This window comes from Piliocolobus tephrosceles, chromosome 9 (genome assembly GCF_002776525.5).
Source record: "Piliocolobus tephrosceles isolate RC106 chromosome 9, ASM277652v3, whole genome shotgun sequence".
In the NCBI taxonomy this organism is placed as follows: domain Eukaryota; kingdom Metazoa; phylum Chordata; class Mammalia; order Primates; family Cercopithecidae; genus Piliocolobus; species Piliocolobus tephrosceles.
Genome location: NC_045442.1, coordinates 115800361 through 115821690, shown reverse-complemented (window position 1 = coordinate 115821690; position 21330 = coordinate 115800361). Strand labels below are relative to the sequence as shown.

Sequence of the window (21330 nt, the reverse complement as noted above, 5' to 3'; positions counted from 1 at the left end):
CCTTCCTTCCTTCCTTCCTTCCTTCCTTCCTTCCTTCCTTCCTTCCTTCCTTCCTTCCTTCCTTCCTCCCTCCCTCCCTCCCTCCCTCCCTTCCTTCCTTCCTTCCTCTCTCTTTCTTTCGAAAAGATGTTTAATTGACTCAGACTTCCACAGGCTGTACAGGAAGCAGGACTGGGAGGCCTCAGGAAACTTACAAGCACGGGGAAAGGGTGAAGGAAAAGCTAAAACCTTCTTCGCATGGCAGACAGGGAGACAGAGAGCAAAGGGGGAATTGCAAATCCTCTCTTAAACTTTACTTTTTCAGTTATGTAAATCAAGCCTATGGGTTTCCATTCTACAGATGAGAAAATCGGGGATTCAATTTCTTGAGCACTGATTTCCTTTCTTCAGTGATAGCTACTTTGAATTATTTCAGTGTCATAACTGGCTGGAGCAGTTCTAGTCCTCAAAGCATCCTTGAACGTTGTCATAAAAAATGGCTGCTTGTATTTATTTATGTCATAACATTTTATTTTGAATTCAGCAGGTCTGGCGGCTAATGAATTTAGTCACTACCAACACTATCTTTTAAATGGCTTGTAATATATCATTGGCTTATAATTGGATTTAGGATTAAGAGCGTTTAGGTTAAGAACACGTAGAAGAGCACACCATGGAGCATTTTAGATGGTGATTCCAAAAGCTATTAGTACTGTCTGTGATGAGTTCATTTACTGTGTCATTCACATGTTTGCTCAACAGATGAGCTGGTATTATGCTACATGTTGAGAAAACAATACTGAGAAACCAAAACATGCTACCTAACCTAATGGGCTGTCAGGACTGCGGACAGGGAGGGAAGGAGGATGCTCCTTTAGGCCAGTGCACTGTGGCACCTGGACAAGTCTAGGAGCTATTCAAAGTTTCTGGGATGAAGCCACTCTGGAGAGGGTTGGCAGCATAGGTAGGTTAGGTGTCTGAAGGCTTTCAACACAGCCAGGACTGTGACTGCTGCCCCTATAGAAAGAACTCTATCACCCTCCTTGGTTCAGGCTTTTCCAGTTCTACCTCCACCTTCCCTTTCTTATTACTCATTTGCCCTGAGGCCTTCTGCCAAGGGTTTCTCTCTCTCTCTATTTTTTTTTTTTTTGAGATCAAGTCTCACTCTTATCTCCTAGGCTGGAGTGCAGTGGCATGATCTCAACTCACTGCAACCTCCACCTCCCGAGTTCAAGCATTCAAGCGATTCTCCTGCCTCAGTCTCCTGAGTAGCTGGGATTACAGGTGCCTGCCACCACGCCTGGATAATTTTTTTTTTTTTTGTATTTTTAGTGGAGACAGGTTTCATCATGTTGGCCAGGCGGGTCTGGAACTCCTGACTTCAGGTGATCCATCCACCTTAACCTCCCAAAGTGCTGGGATTATAGGCTGAGCCACAACGCCCAGCCATGTCTCTCTCTTTGGCTTGCTTCTTTGGATGGACAACCCTGGACTTATCACTGTGGCCTTTGATTCAGTATCACCACAAATCACTACATCTTGGACTGAGCTTCTGAACTGCAGCTTTGGGGCAAGAAGTACCTCCTTGGTCTGTCTCCCCCATACCAGACCCAGTGTTCCCAGCCTGTCCCTGCTCTAAGCACGGAATGTTTGTTTTCTTGTTTTATCTTTATTATATATATGTATATTTTAATTTTTATGGTTATATAGTAGGTGTATATATTTATAGGGTTTATGAGATATTTTGATATAGGTAAACAATGTGTAATGATCACATCAGGGTAAATGAGGTACCAGCCCTTCAAGCATTCATTTCTTTGTGTTACAAATGTTCCAATTGTGCTCTTTTAGTTATTTTTAAATGTACAATAAATCGTTGACTATAATCACTCTGTTATGCTATCAAACAGTAGATCTTGTTCATTCTATCTAACTATATTTTGTACCTGTTCATCATTCCCACTTCCCTTGTTTGCTTGCTTTTGAGAAGGGTATTAGCTTCTGAGGTGATCTCTGGTTACTTCTGCATAGCTGGAGAATGTGCATGTAGCTTCCTACTTTCCATGGAGATGGTCTATAGAGGACAGATAAACCCTGGCTTTTACTTTGAGGGTGAATGGTCAGGGAAGAGGATGTATATTCACATGAAAACATAAAGCACTAGAAGCTGCTGTAATACGATGAGTGGGAGAATAAAATAAAAAACGCTGACTCTGACCAGGCGTGGTGGCTCATGCCTGTAATTCCAGCACTTTGGAAAGCCAAGGTGGGCAGATCACTTGAGGTCAGGAGTTTGAGACCAGCCTGGCCAACATTGGGAAACCTCATCTCTACAAAAATGCAAAAAATAGCTAGGCGTGGTGGCATGTGCCTATAGTCCCAGCTACTCGGGAGACTGAGGCAGGAGGATTGCTTGAACCCTAGAAGCAGAGGTTGCAGTGAGCTGAGACTGCACCACTGCACTCCAGCCTGAGTGACAGAGTGAAACTCTCTCTCAAAAAAAAAAAAAAAGTGCTACCTCATGAACACTGAAGATAGTATTGCTAAGGGCTGACTAAGCTCAGGCTTAAGCTGCCACAGACCCCAGTGCTAAGACTCAGCAGGAGTTTTGGCCCAGGAAACCTGAACACAGCATTCTTTTTTAAAAAGTAGAGGCTGCGTCTTGCTATGTTGTCCAGGCTGGTACCAAACTCTTGGCCTCAAGGGATCCTCCCACCTCAGCTTCCCAAAGTGCTGGGATTACAGGTGTGAGCCAAAATACCCAGCCCTGAACACACCATTCTTGCCTCTTCCAGATAAGCAGAAGACTCTGAGATTCTGGGACAGGTGCAAAACCCCAAGGGTCCACGCTCACTTCAAACTACCCAGCATCTATGCACGGACTAACAACGTATGTTCCTGAAATGGATTGAAGGCCACGGTTGATGTCTTCACCATTATTCTCCAAAGTGGCCTCCATGGCAGCTTTAGAAAAGTGAAAAGGTTATATAGCAAGTGCTCCTTAATTCTTACAGAAAAGTTGCTTTGCATTCTCGAGATAAATACTGCCAAAAAATGTTAGGAATATCTGAACTGTGAAGGAGACTAAGAACAATCCTTGAAGTTAAAACCATCTGTATTTGGGAGTTCTATCCAATCCACTCATTTCCCTCAGTTCTATGCACACTGGCGTAACTCACCAGTATTTTTGCAGGGCTCTGTCTGTGGAATTCGACCACGGGCACCTCCCTCTTCCTGACAAGATGAGGAATGGTAGAGTTTCGCAAAAAGGCGCTGAGCTCAGGGGTGTCCTCTGGGGAGGCAGCAGGCTGCAAAAGAAAGTGGGAGATACCACACACAAATGCATGAACAATTGCTACATTTTCATCGGCCTTGAACTCCAGGCAATTTTTTTTCCTCAGTGGAATATGATTCACATGAGAATCCAGTCATGTGATTATCAGCAGTGTGTTTGACAGTGACGTGACCTGCACGTACAAGGAACAAGCTTTTCCACTCTTCAATGACAAGAATTCATGAAGCATGGGGAATGCATTCCTGGGAAGTTTATCTTACAAGAAGAAGATTTGAAGCAGAAGTCATTTCCCCATAAGGATAGAAAACGTGCAAGTGACATTTCAGACATGAGCCATCCTTCCCTCATTACTTTCCACTCATTGTAGAGCGGGGCCAGTTAAACTGAGGAATGTTCTGTATGGGGAGACGAATCCCGAGGTGATAGAAAAGTGAGGTGCCAACCTCATTTGAGGAAACAGCTTGATGTGGTCAAGGACCCAACATCCACATGGCTGAACCCCACGTTCCTGCGCTCCTTTAGGTGAAAACTCTGCCCTAATGAAAATGACTTTTCCAAAGCCTGCTACGTGCTCACTGTGCTGCAGTGGAGCCTGTTTTCAGCCCCGAGTTTGTTTTGCAAATGTCCTAGAACTTACTATTTTATCTCAGGTTCCATGCTGGGTCCATCTTCTGGCTGGATAAATATTTTGAGACTTCCAGTAAATCACGCAGAATATCCCACTGACATTCTTTATTTTGGACCCACTGAATACAAAGACCTAATGTTCTGCACCCCACTCCCACCCTTGAGAATTATGATTTCTCTTACACAGTTTCTCTTTGTAGTCACAGGAGCAATAATAGTATGCCCATCTCTACGGAATGATAAAAAGAAATTTCTACATTGCACATGTAGACTGCATCACAAAAGACGAAATAAGAGTGCTCGGTATGTCATAAAAACCTGGAAAAACCTACCAGACAAACAGAAGAATGGAGTCCAGACTCCCTAGCGTGGCATACACAGGTCCTCACATGCTGGTCTCGGCTGGTTTCTCCAGCCTCTTCCCTGACCAAGAACCCTAGGTCCCCCACTCCAGCATGCTAACCTGCTCTCCAATCCTGACAGCCACCGGCACACTCGCCAAGCCTCTGATGTTCTGCATGTCTGGTCTGGGGCCCATCTGTGCCTATCCAGCTGCACCTCAACTGCCTGCTAGCTGGTCTGCATTGCCAGATGAGAAAATGCAAAACACAAAGCAGAGAGTCACTTAGAACCTCCTAGGAAACAGGGAGACGAAGATAATCTGGAGAGGAAAGCTAAGGCAGGGAGATCAGATGTAGGAGGTAATCCAGGGAAGTGTGGCTTTTATAGAGGCCCAAGGAAAAGAAAGTTTGCAAAAATAAGACAGTGACAAAGAATGCCAAATCCTGCAGAGGAGTAAAGGGCAAAGACCTTTATGCACTGAACTTGGCAATTTTGTCACGGCCTTTGCAGGAACATGGATGGAACTGGAAGCCATTATCCTTAGCAAACTAACACAGGAACAGAAAAACCAAACACCGCATGTTCTCACTTATAAGTGGGAGTTGAACAATGAGAACACATGGACACAGGGAGGGGTACAGCACATACTGGGGCCTGTCAGGGTAGGGGGGTAGGGGGAGGGAGAACATCAGGAAAAAGAGCTAATGCATGTTGGGCTTAATACTTAGGTGATGGGTTGACAGGTGCAGCAAACCACCATGGCACATGTTTACCTATGTAATAAACATGCACATCCTTCACAAGTACCCTGGAACTTAAAATAAAATTAAATTTTAAAAAAAATTATGGGCCAGGCTTACACCTATAATCCCACCACTTTGGGAGGCCGAGTCAAGAGGATCTTGGCTTGCGGCCAGGTGTTTGAGGCCAGATTAGGCAACATAGTGATACCTCATTGCTAATTTAAAAAAAAAAAATAGCCAGTGTAGTGGTACAAGCCTGTAGTCCCAGACACTTGGGAGGCTGAGGCAAGAGGATCATCTAAGCCCAGGAGTTCAAGGCTGCAGGGAGCTATGATCACGCCACTGAATTCTCAGCCTGAGCAACAGAGTGAGGCCCTGCTCCCAAAAAAGTAAAAATACAAAAGAACAAAATTATAGATGTCATTTTATCAGAAGAGATTGGTGGAGGTAGAAATTTAACTGCAGTAGCTCAAAAGTGAATGGATTTTAACAAATGGATAATTATTTTAAAAGATATGAAATTAAATTCTTCTGTTGTTTTTATATTAAATTCCCTATGGCTCAGAGACAAGATGAGCCTTGTCCCCCAAATAAGGCATGAAAACAAAATATTGCTGTTTGTAGCAACACTATTTATAAGAGAGAAGAAAAACAGTAGCTTAGCACTTTGTAGGCATATACAGATTACTGATTAAATAAGTTACGATATATTTAATACAGAAGACTACTGGACAGGTTTTAAAAATGATGACATGAAGCTCCATTGGAATTTAGAAAGATACAATATATTTGTAAGGGGAAAAGACAGGTTTACAACAGCATATGTAGTAAGATTGTATTTTTAATAAAAATGGATATATCTGATATTGCAGATCCATAAATAGAAATAATCTGGAAGGACGGTCCTGAAAGTGTTACAGTGGTGGAGATCTGATGATACTAAGGGAGTTCTACTTATTTCTTTTTAGGTATGATAATAATGTTATAGATTTTAAAAGGGTCTCCTTATTTTTCATTTTTATAGACAGGGTCTCACTCTATCGGTCAGGCTGGAGCCCAGTGGGTACAATCACAGCTCATTCGCAGACTGATCCTCCTGCTTTAGCCTCCCAAATAGCTAGGACTGCAGGCACATCCTGCCACACCTAGTGAATTTCAATTTTGTAAAGACAGCGTCTTGCTGTGTTGCCAAGGCTGGTCCTGAACCCCTGGGCTCAAGTGATCCTCCTGCCTCAGCCTCCCAAAACATTGAGACTACAGGCGTGAGCCACTGTGCCTGGCCAAGCCTCCTTATTCGTTGGCAGTATATATAATAGTAAAACGTGTATGGTGAAGTGGAAAAATAAGTTAATGCATAAATAAATGGAAAAAATAACAGTAAACAGATGGTAACACTATTAGGTATTTAAAATGCTCTTCTTTATGTTTTTACATATTACCTGATATATTCTTATGATGAACATTTAGCATTTTTAACATAAAAATTATGAACAAGGTACAAAAAAGTGAAATTGTATAAAAAGTAAATGAGAAATGAAAAAGTAGGGATAGCAAGCACAGCTCGGCTGTAAATGGAAGGGGAAAGAGGTCCGTTCTTGGAAGATAATACAGAGTGAAATTGCTGCATTTACTGTTTGTTTTGAAGATGGGAGAAATTTAACAAAGTTTATAGAACCCAAGGAATGCCCAAGGAGAGAAGAGGTTGAAGACACGGGAAATGGGGATACTTGATGTAGCAAAGTTAATTCATGGAGCTGGAGGAATAATCGTCCTTTCTCTGGAAATATTGGAAAGAAATTGAGGATGGAAGAGAGATGATTAGGAGGTGTGTGGAAGGCTGGGGTGGTGTGTTAGTCCATTCACACACCTCTATAAAGAACTGCCCAAGACTGGGTAATTTATAAAGGAAAGAGGTTTAATTGACTCACAATTCTGCCTGGCTGGCAAGGCCTCAGGAAACTTACAATCATAGCAGAAGGTGAAGGGGAAGCAAGGCACCTTCTTCACAAGGTGGCAGGAGGGAGAATGAACACAGGAGAAACCACCAAACACTTACAAAAACATCAAATCTCGTGAGAACTCACTATCACGAGAACAACACGGCGGAAACCATCCCCATGATCCAATTACCTCCACCTGGTCTCTCCCATGACACGCGGGGATTATGGGGATTGTAATTCAAGGTGAGATTAGCCTAACCCTAGCAGGTGGGGAGGGGTTTGGGATGGGGAAATGGATCATTCCTAACAGTAATGATAGAGCTATTGCCTAGGAAGGACAGAGAGCGTGGTGAAGGTTTAGACAAGGCAACGAGGAAGATGGGGAGGAGCGATCATCACAATGGCAGATGCCCCTGCGAAGCTGGTGGCTCCGTGAACGTGCGCCGACATCAATCTGTCATGGTGCCATCAGGCTATGGGGCAGAGAAGCCAGGCTGTGGGACTGTGCATGCATGACTGAGATTTTCAGGGCAGGCGCTTGGAAGGATATGAGGATCAGGAGGTTATGGGGGCTTGTAAAAGCGTGTTTCAAGTAACTCATCATGGAGTCCAGGCTTGGCAGAAAAGAAGGTATGGCCAGAGGAAGTCCTGAAAGTGGGATGGGGTAACTGTGTCAGAGAAAGCATTTATACCAGGGAAGAAAAAGTTTCTTGACGAGAACAAGTGAGACCATCATAAAAATAGGAGATTGAATTGGAGGAGAAAGGAAAGTTGAGTTGAATGTCTTGGAGGCAGGGTAGTTTGAGGTGTGGTTGAAGACCAGTGGCAGAAACCCTGCGAGGTGGAGTGCATGGACCTGAGGGGAGGCCTTGGATATCCCAGCCCTATGGGCGCTGGGACATCCCAGAACCATGGAAGAGCCTGGCACAATGAGGAGGAGGGGAAGCCCCACAGTTGATCGAGGTTGCTGTTATGGTTTGGATATTTGTCCTCCCAAATCTCATGTCGAGTTTTAATTGCCAATGAGGGAGGTGGAGCCTCGTGGGAGATGCTGGGGTCACGAGGATGGATCCCTCATGAATGGCTTGGCCATCGCATTGGTGCTAAGTGAGCTTCCACTGTGAGTTTAAAAGTGTGCAGCACTCCCTGCCCCACCCATCCTCTCTCTCTTGCTTCTGCTTTCACCATGTGAAGTGCCTGCTCCTCATTCTGCCTTCTCCATGAATAAAAGCTCCTTCAGGCCTCCCAGAAGCCAGGCAGGTGCCAGCTCATGCTTCCTGTACAGCCTGCAGAACCGTGAGCCAATTAAACCTCTTTTCTTTATGAATTACCCAGTGTTAGGTATTTTTAGCCAGGCAAGAATGGCCTAATACAGATACTCAATGATCCAGGATCTGATAGAACAGTTTTTATGGCATAAGATAAAATGTGAGCTTAGACAGAAAATTAAGAATTGTGGAAATCGCTAGCTAAAATTCTCTCATATGTTTTCTATCATATACTATGTGGGTGTGCATGTAGATTGTGCTTTGAGATGAATCATGTGAATTCTTTTATAGGTCATTGACAATTATGTTACAGAGGTTAACTCTGTAGTTAACCAAACTACAGAGAAGAGGCACTATAAAAAATGAGAGACTGACTCTTTATTCCCAAGCTATAGCCTATTATTATTATTATTAGCAGTAAGCAGTAATAGTACTGGTAGTGGTAAAACAATAGCCCAAAAAGCCAGGTGCAGTGGCTCACGCCTGTAATCCCAGTGCCTTGGGAGGGCGAGGCAGGCAGATCCCTTGAGGCCAGGAGTTCAAAACCAGCCTGGCCAACATGGCAGAACCCCATTTCTACCAAAAACGTAAAAATTAGCTGGGCTGCTGGTGGTGCACACCTGTAATTCCAGCTACTCAGGATGCTGAGGCAGGAGAGTTGCTTGAACCTGGGAGGCAGAGGCTGCCGTGAGCTGAGATAGTGCCACTGCACTCCAGCAGCCTGGGCGACAGTGAGGCTGTCTCCAGAAAAACAAAAACAAAAACCAATACCCCGAAGAAAACTCTTTAACTTCCGGTGTGGTTTCATCAGATGTATCTTGTGTACAAATAAAGAACGTGTCCTATTGGGGTAAATCGTCATTCACAAACATTGTAAGTGGTCTCTCAATAAAATACAGGGCTTACTTTGAGCTAGAGAATGACAACGTCGTGTGGCAGGGGTTGATGGAACACATCTCTGTATTTTGCGACACTGTTTTACAAATAGAGGAATGCCACTCTTACACACCATAGTCAAAAGGTCTCCAAATAGCTTGCAAACCAGCTTTCTGAAATGACATTCCAGAAATTATTTAAAAACAAAACAAAACGAAACAAAAAGGAAGAAGTTACCCAAGAAATCTAAACAACAGTTAAAGCCCGTTTTCTACATGAACATTTGGAGCCTCTTTCACAGTTGACAACGAACCTCCAAGCCATGGTTTTCCACTGAGGGTGGAGGATGCTGGCCTCTTAGCATCCATGATAGGCAGACAGTTCCCAGGACAATTTGTTAAGTGCTAGGAGAAGCTGATGGTAACCACTAAAGTGTCTTCTGCAGAACAAATGAGAATGACTTCTTTCTGCATAAGGAAATAATTGTTGTTAAACATGTTTCTTTCTACAGCTGCTACTCAGAATTTAGCCCAACAGGAATTTTCTATTTTCATAATCTTTACCAAACTCTTCACTGTGTCATAAGTTTAAGTTTATGGATTAAAGGGATACTGTGCAGCCAGAATGTGCAATACAGTCGGAAATGTGGCATTTGAAGAAAGGTAGTTGGGTGAAATTAGATTAAGGGCCCTGTGAACCCAAACAAAAGCAATGCACACTATCTTTTTCTTGTTTGTAATTTGTTTTTGGATTTCAGATATTCCTAGCACACAAAAAACAAGACAACTCTCATGTACTTTGCCTATAATTAAACCGAAGTGGAGACAAGCCTGGGGGGGCAGTCCACCATGTAATTTTCTTTAAGACATGAATGTTGAGGGTTTGTAGGGAAAGAAAAACCCCACTTTTTTAACCTCCTGAAAAGTTCATGCAAAGCATAACTAAAAGAATCAACTCACTCCGCTGGTGATGTTGAAGCTTTTGTTAGTATTTGAACATGGTGTTTTTACATTCCAAAATATATATGCAAACCTGAAGACCATCTCAAAGAGAAGGTAAAAATCTCAGACTGTATAATTCTTTTTGGTGGTCGAGAATTGGATCTTCAGGCACTCTTAAAAAGGCGAATACAATTCTTCTATCAGAGGTAGCATTCCCATAAGAAAGAGAAAGCATACTTAGGACAGACTGACCAGGTCTAGGGGTAAGCCATAGATGTCACTAGCACGTCACAACTGGAGAGGAAGTAAATTAAAATTGACTACTGTTCTCCTGATCAGACCTTCTAAAATAATAAACAGTTAAGTTTTTTTTTTTTTTTTTTCCTGGGAGGAGAGTTTGTAGAAGACAGCTGAGTATCGAAGAGGCAAGTAACAGCCATCAAATAATGCTTTAGCTAGGACATAGATTACGGTTCCTGTGGTCAAGGCTGTCAAAATGATTCCACAAAGAAATCAGGAGTTAATGGCAAAGATATACTAAATAATCTTCTTCCTTTCATGTCCTGATTTTTTTTTTTTTTTTTTTTTTTTTTTTTTGAGACAGTCTTGCTCTGTCACTCAGGCTGGAATGTAGTGACGCTATCTCAGCTCACTGCAACATCCGCCTCCTGGGTTCAAGCGATTCTCCTGCCTCAGCCTCCTGAGTAGCTGGGATTGCAGGTGCCCACCACCACACCCAGCTAATTTTTGTACTTTTAGTCGAGATGGGGTTTTGCCATAGTGGCCAGACTGGTCTTGAACTCTTGACTTCAAGCGATCCTCCTGCCTTGGCCTCCCAAAGTGCTGGGATTACAGGCATGAGCCACTGTGCCTAGCCATATGTCTTGACTTTTAAGGGTGTGTGTGTGTGCGCGTGAGTGAGAGAAAGAGGGAAAGAGAACCAAGAGCTGTTGTGCTAGGAAGTAACAAGAGCGCCTGCATTCTGAATTAAGGAAAACCGGGACACGAAGGCAGGAAGAAGAAAGTACCCTTAAGGATAACACAAAACTATGCAAATTTGCCAAGCCACTGTCTGCGGGCCCACTCATTCCAAAACATAACTCCAAAACTCTCATCCCTAATGAACGGATAGTTTCTGTGTCTCTGCTTTCCATGTTTGTACTATCTGGTTATAATTTGGACTTCCCATGGGACCGGTCTGGTTCAGGAGACATTCTCGGTGGCAACCTCCAGCTTTCCATGGCTCTCACAGCAGTTTTTACAAACAGCATTGGCTTTCTCTCATGTTAAGCTCTTCTTAGTCTACAGAGTCTTTCAGGCCACTTTTATCTCAGGATTATTTTCTCGAACTTGGGCCCAAAACGGTGTTCCATAGTCTTAACATAGGTTATATGTGGGCATCTTATCGGTCTTCCTCTCCTAGGTACGGTCTCACATCTAAGCCTTTTCCCTCTGCATCTCACACTTAGCTGTCTATTACAAAGTCTTGCCAATTAAAGAAAAATCCTAGGCCAGGCATGCTGGCTCACGCCTGTAATCCCAGCAATTTGGGAGGTTGAGGTGGGTCAATTGCCTGAGCTCAGGAGTTTGAGACCAGCCTTGGCAACATGGTGAAACCCCATCTATACAAAAAAATGCAAAAATCAGCAAGGCGGGGTGGTACATGCCTATAGTCCCAGCTACTTGGGAGACTGAAATGGGAGGACTGCTTGAGCTTGGGAGGCAGAGGTTGTTGCAGTGAGCAGAGATAGCGCCACTGCACTCCAGCCCATGCAACAGAGTGAGACCCTGTCTTAAAGAAAAAAAAAAAAAAAAAAGAGGCCAGGAGCAGTGGCTTATGCCTGCAATCCCAGCACTCTGGCAGGCTGAGGAGGGCGGATCACCTGAGGTCAAGAGTTCGAGACCAGCCTGGCCAACATGGTGAAAACCCATCTCTACTAAAAATACAAAAAGTAGTCGGGTATGGTGGTGGGTGCCAATCCCAGCTACTCAGGAGTTTGAGGCAGGAGAATCGCTGCAACTCAGGGGCAGAGGTTGCAGTGAGCTGAGATTTCACCTCTGAACTCCAGACTGACTGTCAGAGTCAGACCCCATCTCAAAAAAAAAAAAAAAAAGAAAGAAAGAAAGAAAGAAAAAGAAGAATCCTTTACTCGTTATGAAACTTTTGGCTCCTCAATAGGTTTTACTTTTTCAACCTCATCTTATCTAAAGATCACAGTCTGTGTGCAGGACTCTCCAAACCCTAGGATAAAGCCCATCAAATAAGAAAATTGATAGTTTGAAATAATTACTGTACTGGCTTTAGATTAGTTGAGAAATACTTGACTCAACTCTAAAATTTTCTTCCAAGAAAGATCTGGAAAAAATTAGCTCTAATGGATTGCTTTGGATGCTGCAGACTGTTGAACATTTCAAAAAGTTGTAGATGGTACAATGTGAATAAAGTGCGGTGTTAAAATCCTCTGTCTCTGACCTAGACCCTGAAGCCTGGAGGGAGACCCTTCCCGGGCATCTGCTTATGCCCCTAAGTTTACAGAAAACACCAACGGAACCTGGTGAAGCAGAAACTATCCACGGAGAAACAGAAACTCAAAGGCAGAGGCAATGTCATTAGGAGGCAAAAGAGAAAGTGGGAAGGGACGTCTCCAAGGTACTTCCATGCCCCTATGCTGACCTCAGCTGGGCCCTGGGGTGAACTCACAGGGGAAACCCCAGTTGTGCAGCTCACCCAGCCTTTCCTGATCCCCTCCAGCCCCCCGCCCCGTTGCCTATCCCTGATTCTACCTTCCCTCAGGCCCTAAGATTCGAAAGTGTGGACAAACCAAGCTGAGTGAATCCCGTAAATCCTGATATGAGGCAAGTATTTACTTATTTATTTGTTTAGAGGCAGGATGTCATGCTGTTCCCCAAGCTGGAGTACAGTAGTATGATCATAGCTCACTGCAGCCTCCAACTTCCGGGCTCAAGTAATTCTTCTTCCTCAGCCCCCTGAGCAGCTGGGACTCCAGGGACTACCTGGCTAATTTATTTTTATTTTTTGTAGAAATGGGGTCTTGCTACATTGTCCAGGCTGCTCTCAAACTCCTGGCTTCAAGTGATCCTCCCACTTCAGCCTCCCAAAGAGTTGGGATCGTACGCACGAGCCATGTGCCTGGTCCAAGACAAATATTCAGAATAAGAACTCACTGACTTCTAGAAGCATTTTTGTGTGGTTGCCCCTGCCCCACCCCAATTTAGTTGCTAATGCTCTGTGTTTGGGCAACAAGTGAGATGGTTGTGGGTGAGAACTTTTCAACACTATTTTTTAAAGCAGTCACAGGTTATAGGATGATCCCAGCAGTAGCTTACAAAAGCCGTCAATGTCTCCTCCTGACTTTGGGGACATTAGGGTAACTTGCTGGGATAACCAAACTGTAACCAGTTTCCACTGTGAAAAAAACCTGAACCTTGTTTGGGTCTTATCACATGCTGAGACTTATGTGTGAAGACTTTCAGGGATGTGTTGTACTTGCAGTGCATATCCAGGTTATAGACTGGTTGTATTTCAGAAGGTTTTAGGCTAGATGTTTGGCATTCAGAATGCATTTCTCTTTAGAAATGATGTTTTAAATGGTGTTTCAGTTCTCAAGCCAGTCCACAAAACCCCAACTTAATCCTCAATAGGGCTTTGATGCCGTCAAAGTATGTGTTTGTAAGAAAAATAACAATGTCCAGGACTGCTGCCATATGAGTAATTTAAAAAATAGGCCAGGCGCGGTGGCTCAAGCCTGTAATCCCAGCATTTTGGGAGGCCAAGACGGGCGGATCACGAGGTCAGGAAATCGAGACCAGCCTGGCTAACACGGTGAAACCCCATCTCTACTAAAAAAATACAAAAAGACTAGCCGGGCAAGGTAGCGGGCGCCTGTAGTCCCAGCTACTCGGGAGGCTGAGGCAGGAGAATGGCGTAAACCCGGGAGGCGGAGCTTGCAGTGAGCTGAGATCTCACCATTGCACTCCAGTCTGGGCCACAGAGCGAGACTCCGTCTCAAAAAAAAAAAAAAAAAGAAAAAAATCCATTTGTTAAGTACATTACATTAAACACTGATGTTTAGGTGGAAATCGATTTAATTGAGAGAAATTAGGAAGTATGTGGGAGCTTATAGGGATTCTCAGGGCGTATCTGGGAAGTTCTGAAGGCTGTAGAGTTAGTGGCAATGGATCCCTGTAGTGTGTGACCTCTAAAATGTTTCTTAGGAAGTTTGGCTTATTTTTCACAAGTTTCCCTAGAGATCTGTGAGGGGTCAGGGAGAGGTAATGAAGAAGAGAGCATTTTTCCAGTGGGAAGTGGGCAACTTAAGAACACATTAAGGAAGGGGGATGTTGACTACGAAGTGTATCTGAACACAGGGAAAGGGATCTTGCTGAAAGGAAATCAGTGGAATGATTAAAGAGGAAAACATAGGAAGGAAATGGCCAATCCCTCAGCTTGAGAAAGCTGGGGAGAGAACTCCTCTCTTACAGGTCCTCGGTGGCCTGCAACATTTTGGGGGCTAGTGCAGTGGGGACTGGACCATCTTCAGAAAGGGAGAAGAACTTGTAGACATGTACTACTCACAGATGCAGCTGTTTTATGAGACACTTGCTCCTATATGACTCTTCTTATAAAGAAACTGTAGAACCAAATAATCAGGAATTGAACCTCAGTTCACTTCCCCGGTAAGTAAGATTGGATACTGGAATTGAATTCTTGCCTTGACAGATGTTATTTCTGCCGCCTCCCTGTTCCTTTTTGTAAGCCCATCCTCTGTCTGCTTCTTACCAAAAATAAAACTAACTATACAATTTTTTTAAAGAGATGGAGTCTTGTGATGTTGCCCAGGCTGATCTCAAACTCCTGGCCTTACGTGATCCTCCCACCTCAGCCTTCTGAGTAGCTATAGACACACATCACTGTGCCTGGCTATGGCACAATTTTTTTTTTTTTTTTAACAGCAATTCATTTTCATGCTAATTTGAATCTAAAATGGTTATTAAAATTAAAAATTTCTCAGGTCTATTCTGTTGAAGACAACAATGGGGAAGAGATTATTTGTTTTTCACTAAAATCCGAGTCACATTAAGAAAAGACAATCTTTGCATTCTCTAGGAAAAATTAAATTGCCAAGTAAGTTAATAGCAACTTCACCACAAAATTATTTAGCATCATAAGAGGAGAATAATTTCCAGTGCTCTCAATTATTTATAGCCACTAATATAAACTCTCTTGATTATCTGTTTTTTAACGTCTATTAATAAAAGCTCCCTTAGACTTTCTGGAGCATTTATTAAGTATAGGTGAAAGTACTTTGAGAACCTGAAAGCAGTAACATTTCAACTTCTCTATGAATTTAGAATTTCAAAAATTCACAAATTGCTATGATTAGTTATTTAAGGGAGATATTACTTTAAATTGTATTTAAATCTTATATTCAATTTCCACAGATTGAAAGTTTTAGGAAAATAATTGAATTGCATTTTAGAAATTATTAGCCTCAGACAGAATTTATTAGCCTCAGACAGAATTTTACTCCAAGCCTATACATTAAAGAATAAGTGGGGGCCGGGTGCGGTGCTTCACAACTGTAATCCCAGCACTTTGGGAGGCTGAGGCGGGCGGATCACCTGAGGTCAGGAGTTTGAGACCAGCCTGGCTAACATGGTGAAACCCCGTTTCTACTAAAAATACAAAAAATTAGTCAGGCGTGGTGGTACGTGCCTGTAATCCCAGCTACTTGGGAGACTGAGGCAGCAGAATTGCTTGAACACAGGAGGCGGACGTTGCAGTGAGCCAAGATGGCGCCATTGCACTCCAGCTTGGGCAACAAGAGCAAAACTCCGTCTCAAAGAAAAAAAAAAGAATAAGTGAGGAGTAGGGAACGCCAGGTGCTTAGTATATACTATGGCTTGGTTTGCAAGAATCTGTCAACATTTAAGACAAGTCATCTATTAGTACTATCCCAGTCACAGTATGCCACAAAAAAACAAATAACTCACAACCAACATGGTGTACATTAAACCAGTTACATAATATATACAAACATATATAAATAGTGTCAGATATAAACTAAACATTACATTAAAAAAGAGTTAGAGGTCTCTGCAGAATCATGTGCTCAAGGAATCTATGACTGAAAGTACATGTTAAATGCAGTGCAGGGTATGTAAAAGTGTTAATTATTTAAATGTTACACATTTGCATTTGCAGATGTTATTTTACAATAAGCTGCTGTCCTTAAAGAATTTTGAATCATCTCAATGAAGAGCAGAGAGGAAATGAGAAAAAAAAATTCCAGGAAGGAAGTATTTTAAAGAATCTTGTGTAATACAAGTGGCCTTATGTATTATTTTCACATAAAGGAGGCTGTTGTCTCGTAAGTCCTTTACTAATGAACCCCCTTTAGTCTTCCCTTTGAATAGAAGGCATGTTGGTTGAAAAAGAATGCCTTCCAGAATGAGCAATGACCCAGTGCCACTGGCCGAGGTAGGGGCAGAACTGCTGTGTCCTGGCTGGTGGCATTGGTATTCCATGAAGCCTGTGCTGTGCCATTTTTAATAGAGACACCGTGTCCTGGTAGCTACTAGGAGAACATTCGTTCTTACATGAAGTTCTCTCCTAAGGACAATATCTGACTACAAGAGGTTGTTGTCTTTTGTTTTTCTTTATACAAATGTGGCATTTTCAAGGGCTTATGCTAATTAATTTCTTTCTTTCCCAGAAAAACATGAAAGCCAAATTTGGATGTCAATCTGGATGGGATCAGCTCCTTGCTCCTTGTTAATGAAAGGCGGGCTCACAGACTGGCATCAGGTACAGGAGGTGGGAGCTTGCAGAGAGGCAGAATCTGAGGTCCAGCCCCAGCCCCTGCATTTTAACAGACAGCCAGGTGATTCAAAGGAAGTTTGAAAAGCACTGCTCTAGGCTTTAAACTTCAATTAAAGAATAGGGTCCAGAACATTCCATTCTGGGAGTTCTCATGGCTCTTGGCAAATTATCACAGTTCACCACTTGCTATGGGCTGCAGCTGGAAGAGCCTCTTTTGGCAAGGACCCTTACGAAATTTGGCAATAGACCAAAAAGACTTTAAAAATAGTATTTTTATACTAATTCTACCAGACATGACATGTCTATTTATGATTTTGGTTTGGGTGTGCTGCTAATTGAGCCAAAAATAAAAGGTGCCTATTAAAATGGGTGAAATAAATGACAAGTCACCATGAGCAATAAAACTAAAAGAAATTTAAGTTTTTAGGAGTAATACTTTAAATTAAACTTGGTGTTTTAACTATAAAATGAAAAGGTCTGATCAATGATCATTGAAGCAACTTAAAATAATTTCATTGTTCTTTTTTAAACAAGCCCAGTTTGTATTTTTTCTATACCATAAAAATAAAATCAGCAAAACCACTGATTAGACCAGACTCCTACCTTTATATCCTGTGGATTGATATTAGGATTTGTTTGGCACTGCAGAGGTCCCAGAGTTTGAATATGGAAAATGTAGAGAAGAAATTCATCCCGGGCAGAGAAAGGCCAGCCCACCTCCAGGATGGTGTCACTGATGGTACTTGGTCCAATATTGTGCAGCTGTAAACAAGTGACATGTTATCTAATGACACAGCAGAAGGCAGAGAGATGAAATCAAACTCCATATACTCTATACCCATTTTAAAAAGCATGTATTATTGGTTTTAACTCATCTGGACTATGACTATGGAAAATAAGAAATTCAGAGTCGAAATGGCAAGAAGCACTCTGAAAGCATCATGGGCTGGTGTTTACAGAAAACTCTTCAATCTGTGAAGCTCTAAGAGTGGATTTCCTCAGTGAGGACCATACTACCCTCGTCTGATAACTGTGATGCTGGCTTTAAATTTATGTTAATTTAATCGTAGTGCTAGAAATTTTAATTTTGATTATATGCCTTCAAAACTTAGTGATTCTCTCTTTACATTGAAATCTGCCTCCGCTTTCTTGACTACTGACTGTCAATTGCAACCATATGTGATGCACTCTCTTTCACCCTCTGGAAGAATGTCCATCCATTAAGAGCCAAGGCGGGTCCATGATCACCACAGTTCATTTCAAGTGCACGTTTCAAAGCTGAGCTCCTTCTGTTTCCATCAGCAAATATCAAGGCAAGAAAGGCTACATCTCATAAAGAGATGAACGTTTTTTAACACGTGAATCCTGTACTTGGAGGACACAAAATGGTTTGCCCAAAACACCGAGTGCATTTACATTTATTACAGTGTTTTTAAAGTCAGCAGGGATTTTCTTCTGTCTTTTTCTTTTTTTCTCAGTTCTGAAAATTATAGTGATCTATAAAACAATGGATAATTGCTTTTGCTTATTAGATGACCCATGTAATTCGTCTTATCAAAGAAGTTTGGCAACTGTTGATACAGTATATTTTGAGTCATGGGATTAGCAATGTACGGAATATTTGATGATTGCTTTTAGCACTACCAGTAATTACCCTAAACTTTTATGATCCACATTTATGCTAAGATTTGAAGCAGAACTGCCCTGAGAATGATTGAGTCTGAATATATTTTCATACTTTAAAGTTTCACCATTCTTGAGCAGAAACCAGCGCACACAACTTTATTATTTGACGGCTTTTTTTTTTTTTTTCTTTTTTCCAGTGAGGTTCTTAATCAGAATGGCCTTGGAGACTGTGTTATCCTTTTGCTATCAAAAGAGCTTAAGGCAAAGCTTTGATCCAGCTTTGGACAAGACTCCTGAATCTGGGCCACAGGTTGGGAGGATGACGGAGGGTTTCATGCTGATGCTGCCAGGAGTTGAAGCGTCTTCCCCACGTTTGTAAACAGTTCATCACTTTTGAAAAGGCTTTATTGTTAATCTTAGAGGATGTTATTCATGTCCCTTGTAGCTCGAGATGAAAGTCATAGTCAGAATTACTAGATTAGAGGCATGAGTTACATAGGAAAGGAACAGAAGGCATTAGTCGAGAAGGAACCTCAAACGGAATGCCTTGGAACATGGTTTTACCAAAATTCCATGCCTGTTTCCTTGAAAACAAATAGGAATAACTACTCTTTACTGCTAGCATTGACTTTATTTAAAAAAAAAAAAAAAAAAAAAAACAGCAATACCAAACAAAAACCTGAACAACTACTAAACTAACCCTTTGCTATATGTTGGTTTCTTTTTAGAAAATTATTTGTGTTATTTATTATTATTATTTTTAGAGATTGGGCCTTGCTATGTTGGCCAGGCTGGTCTTGAGCTTCTGGCCTCAAGTGCTTCTCCTACCTCAGCCTCCCAAAGTGCTGGGATTACAGGCTTGAACCACTGTGCCCAGCCATCTATGTTGGCTTCTAACTGAAAAAAAGTTTAAATGTTTCAGGTGATGGGTCAGCAGATCCTCTCCCTGTTCACAACTTAGTGCCTAAAATGGGAAAAGAACATCAACTCCTTATTATGCATCACTGGTTCACTTCTGGAAAATATTTTACTAATCAACAAACTATTTAAAATCTCAGAATAAGATATTCATTTCCAATTTGGGTTCTTTGGATGAAAAGTAAAATTATTTTTATCTATGTACCATATTCCAATCTCATATATTATATATGCTTTTATTTTATTTTATTTTAGAGACATAGTCTCACTCTGTTGCCAGGCTGGAGTGCAGTGGCACGATCTCGGCTGACTGCAACTTCTGCCTCCCGGGGTCAAGCAATTCTCCTCCCTCAGCGTCTCGAGTAGCTGGGACTACAGGCTTACGCCACCATGCCCAGTTAATTTTTGTAGTTTTAGTAGAGATAGGGTTTCACCATGTTGGCCAGGATGGTCTTGATCTCTTGACCTCATGATCCACCTACCTTGGCCTCCCAAAGTGCTGGGATTACAGGCATGAGCCACCACACCTGGCCACTTTTATATCTATATATCTATATATATTTATCTATATCTATATCTATATATATATTAGCACAATAGTAAATAGTTCTTAACATTTTCTGTCTGGTACCTTCTAGTTGGTGACCTTCAGGTTAAAAGATGGGTGGGTTTTAAGGATACCTGAAATATAGGAAAAAATGAAGTAATGTCTAGGAAGCTAGCCATTTTTATGTCTAGGTTGTCCAAATATTTTTAAAAACGGAAATAATTAAAAACAGTAATGACAACAACAATAACAAGATAAAGTGTTTTCACCAGGTAATGGCTCTCATACTAAGGAACAAGTGATTATATCCAGGATTAATCAACAGAACACCCCACTACACCCCACTACAATATGATAGCATCACAGCACAAACCGAGGCAGTATATACAGCTCAGAACTTGGGTTGATGTCTTTTAAAATGCTATCTACTGTAGTCCTAGCACTGTGAGGGGCTCAGGTGGATGGATCGCTTGAGCTCAGGAGTTCGAGACTAGCCTGGGCAACATGGCGAAACCCTGTCTCTACAAAAAATACAAAAATTAGCCAGGTGTGGTGTTGTCCACCTGTAGTCCCAGCTACTCAGAAAGCTGAGATGGGAGGATTGCTTGAGCCCAGAAGGTCGAGGCTGCAGTGAGCTGTGACTGAACCACTGTACTCCAACCTGGGAGACACAGCAAGATCCTGTCTCAAAATAATAATAATAGTAATCATGCTACATAGAATTTATTTGCACAGGGCTTAAGAATAAAGCCCTAACACAACTTTAACATAGACAATGGCTACCTCGTAAATATGTTCCACCAATGGTCCAACCTCTTCCTCTTTGTGGGGCTCCTCTTCTGGTTCCCAGTTATGAATGGGTAGAACAATCTGCGGAGGGTGTGACACTCTGCAACATGAAATGTCCTGTTAATTGCTGGCAGTGGCCAAGGTAAAGAATGTTTTACTAGTGGACAGTACACTAACAGAAGCAGAAGAAAGTGGCTTTCAATTTATTTGAGTAGATATTCCCTACAGGGAAAAATATTGAAAGTGACATCCAGTAGAATGACTACAGCCACGGTAAAGGATCTGAAACTGCTACTGCAGGCTCTCCAACCCAGAGGGCAACTATTTTATAGTATCTCATCTCGTGGGCACTAAAGAAGAGAGTGGAGAGTGTTCCTGAGTTGAGATGAATAACCAAACCTATATATCCATCTATTTCACATGTGAGAACGTGTGTGTGTGTGGTGGGGGAGGGGGGCGGGGGGGGGCGGTTATTTAATCCCTGCTTTAAGCCATATCAAGAAATGGGACTCTTTTTTGCAGATAAAAAAAGTCTAGGATGCTGTGTGTTGTGTTAAATGTCCAGTGATGAAAAAATACAGTTTCTGGTTGAAGT

At 42.2% G+C, this 21330-nt stretch overlaps 1 protein-coding gene across 2 annotated transcripts in view; it reads right to left on the bottom strand.

Moving 5' to 3' along the window:
* The window catches only part of ITGA8 (integrin subunit alpha 8), a 203687-nt gene that overhangs the window by 37364 nt on the left and 144993 nt on the right, over positions 1 to 21330 (bottom strand). For both annotated transcript variants that reach the window (XM_023223234.1, XM_023223233.2), the window contains 3 exons: positions 20730 to 20835; positions 17459 to 17617; positions 3159 to 3287 (listed from right to left, as the gene is read on the bottom strand). In XM_023223234.1, coding sequence (XP_023079002.1) covers positions 3159 to 3287; positions 17459 to 17617; positions 20730 to 20835 — 394 coding nt within the window. The remainder of the gene's footprint in view (positions 1 to 3158; positions 3288 to 17458; positions 17618 to 20729; positions 20836 to 21330) is intronic.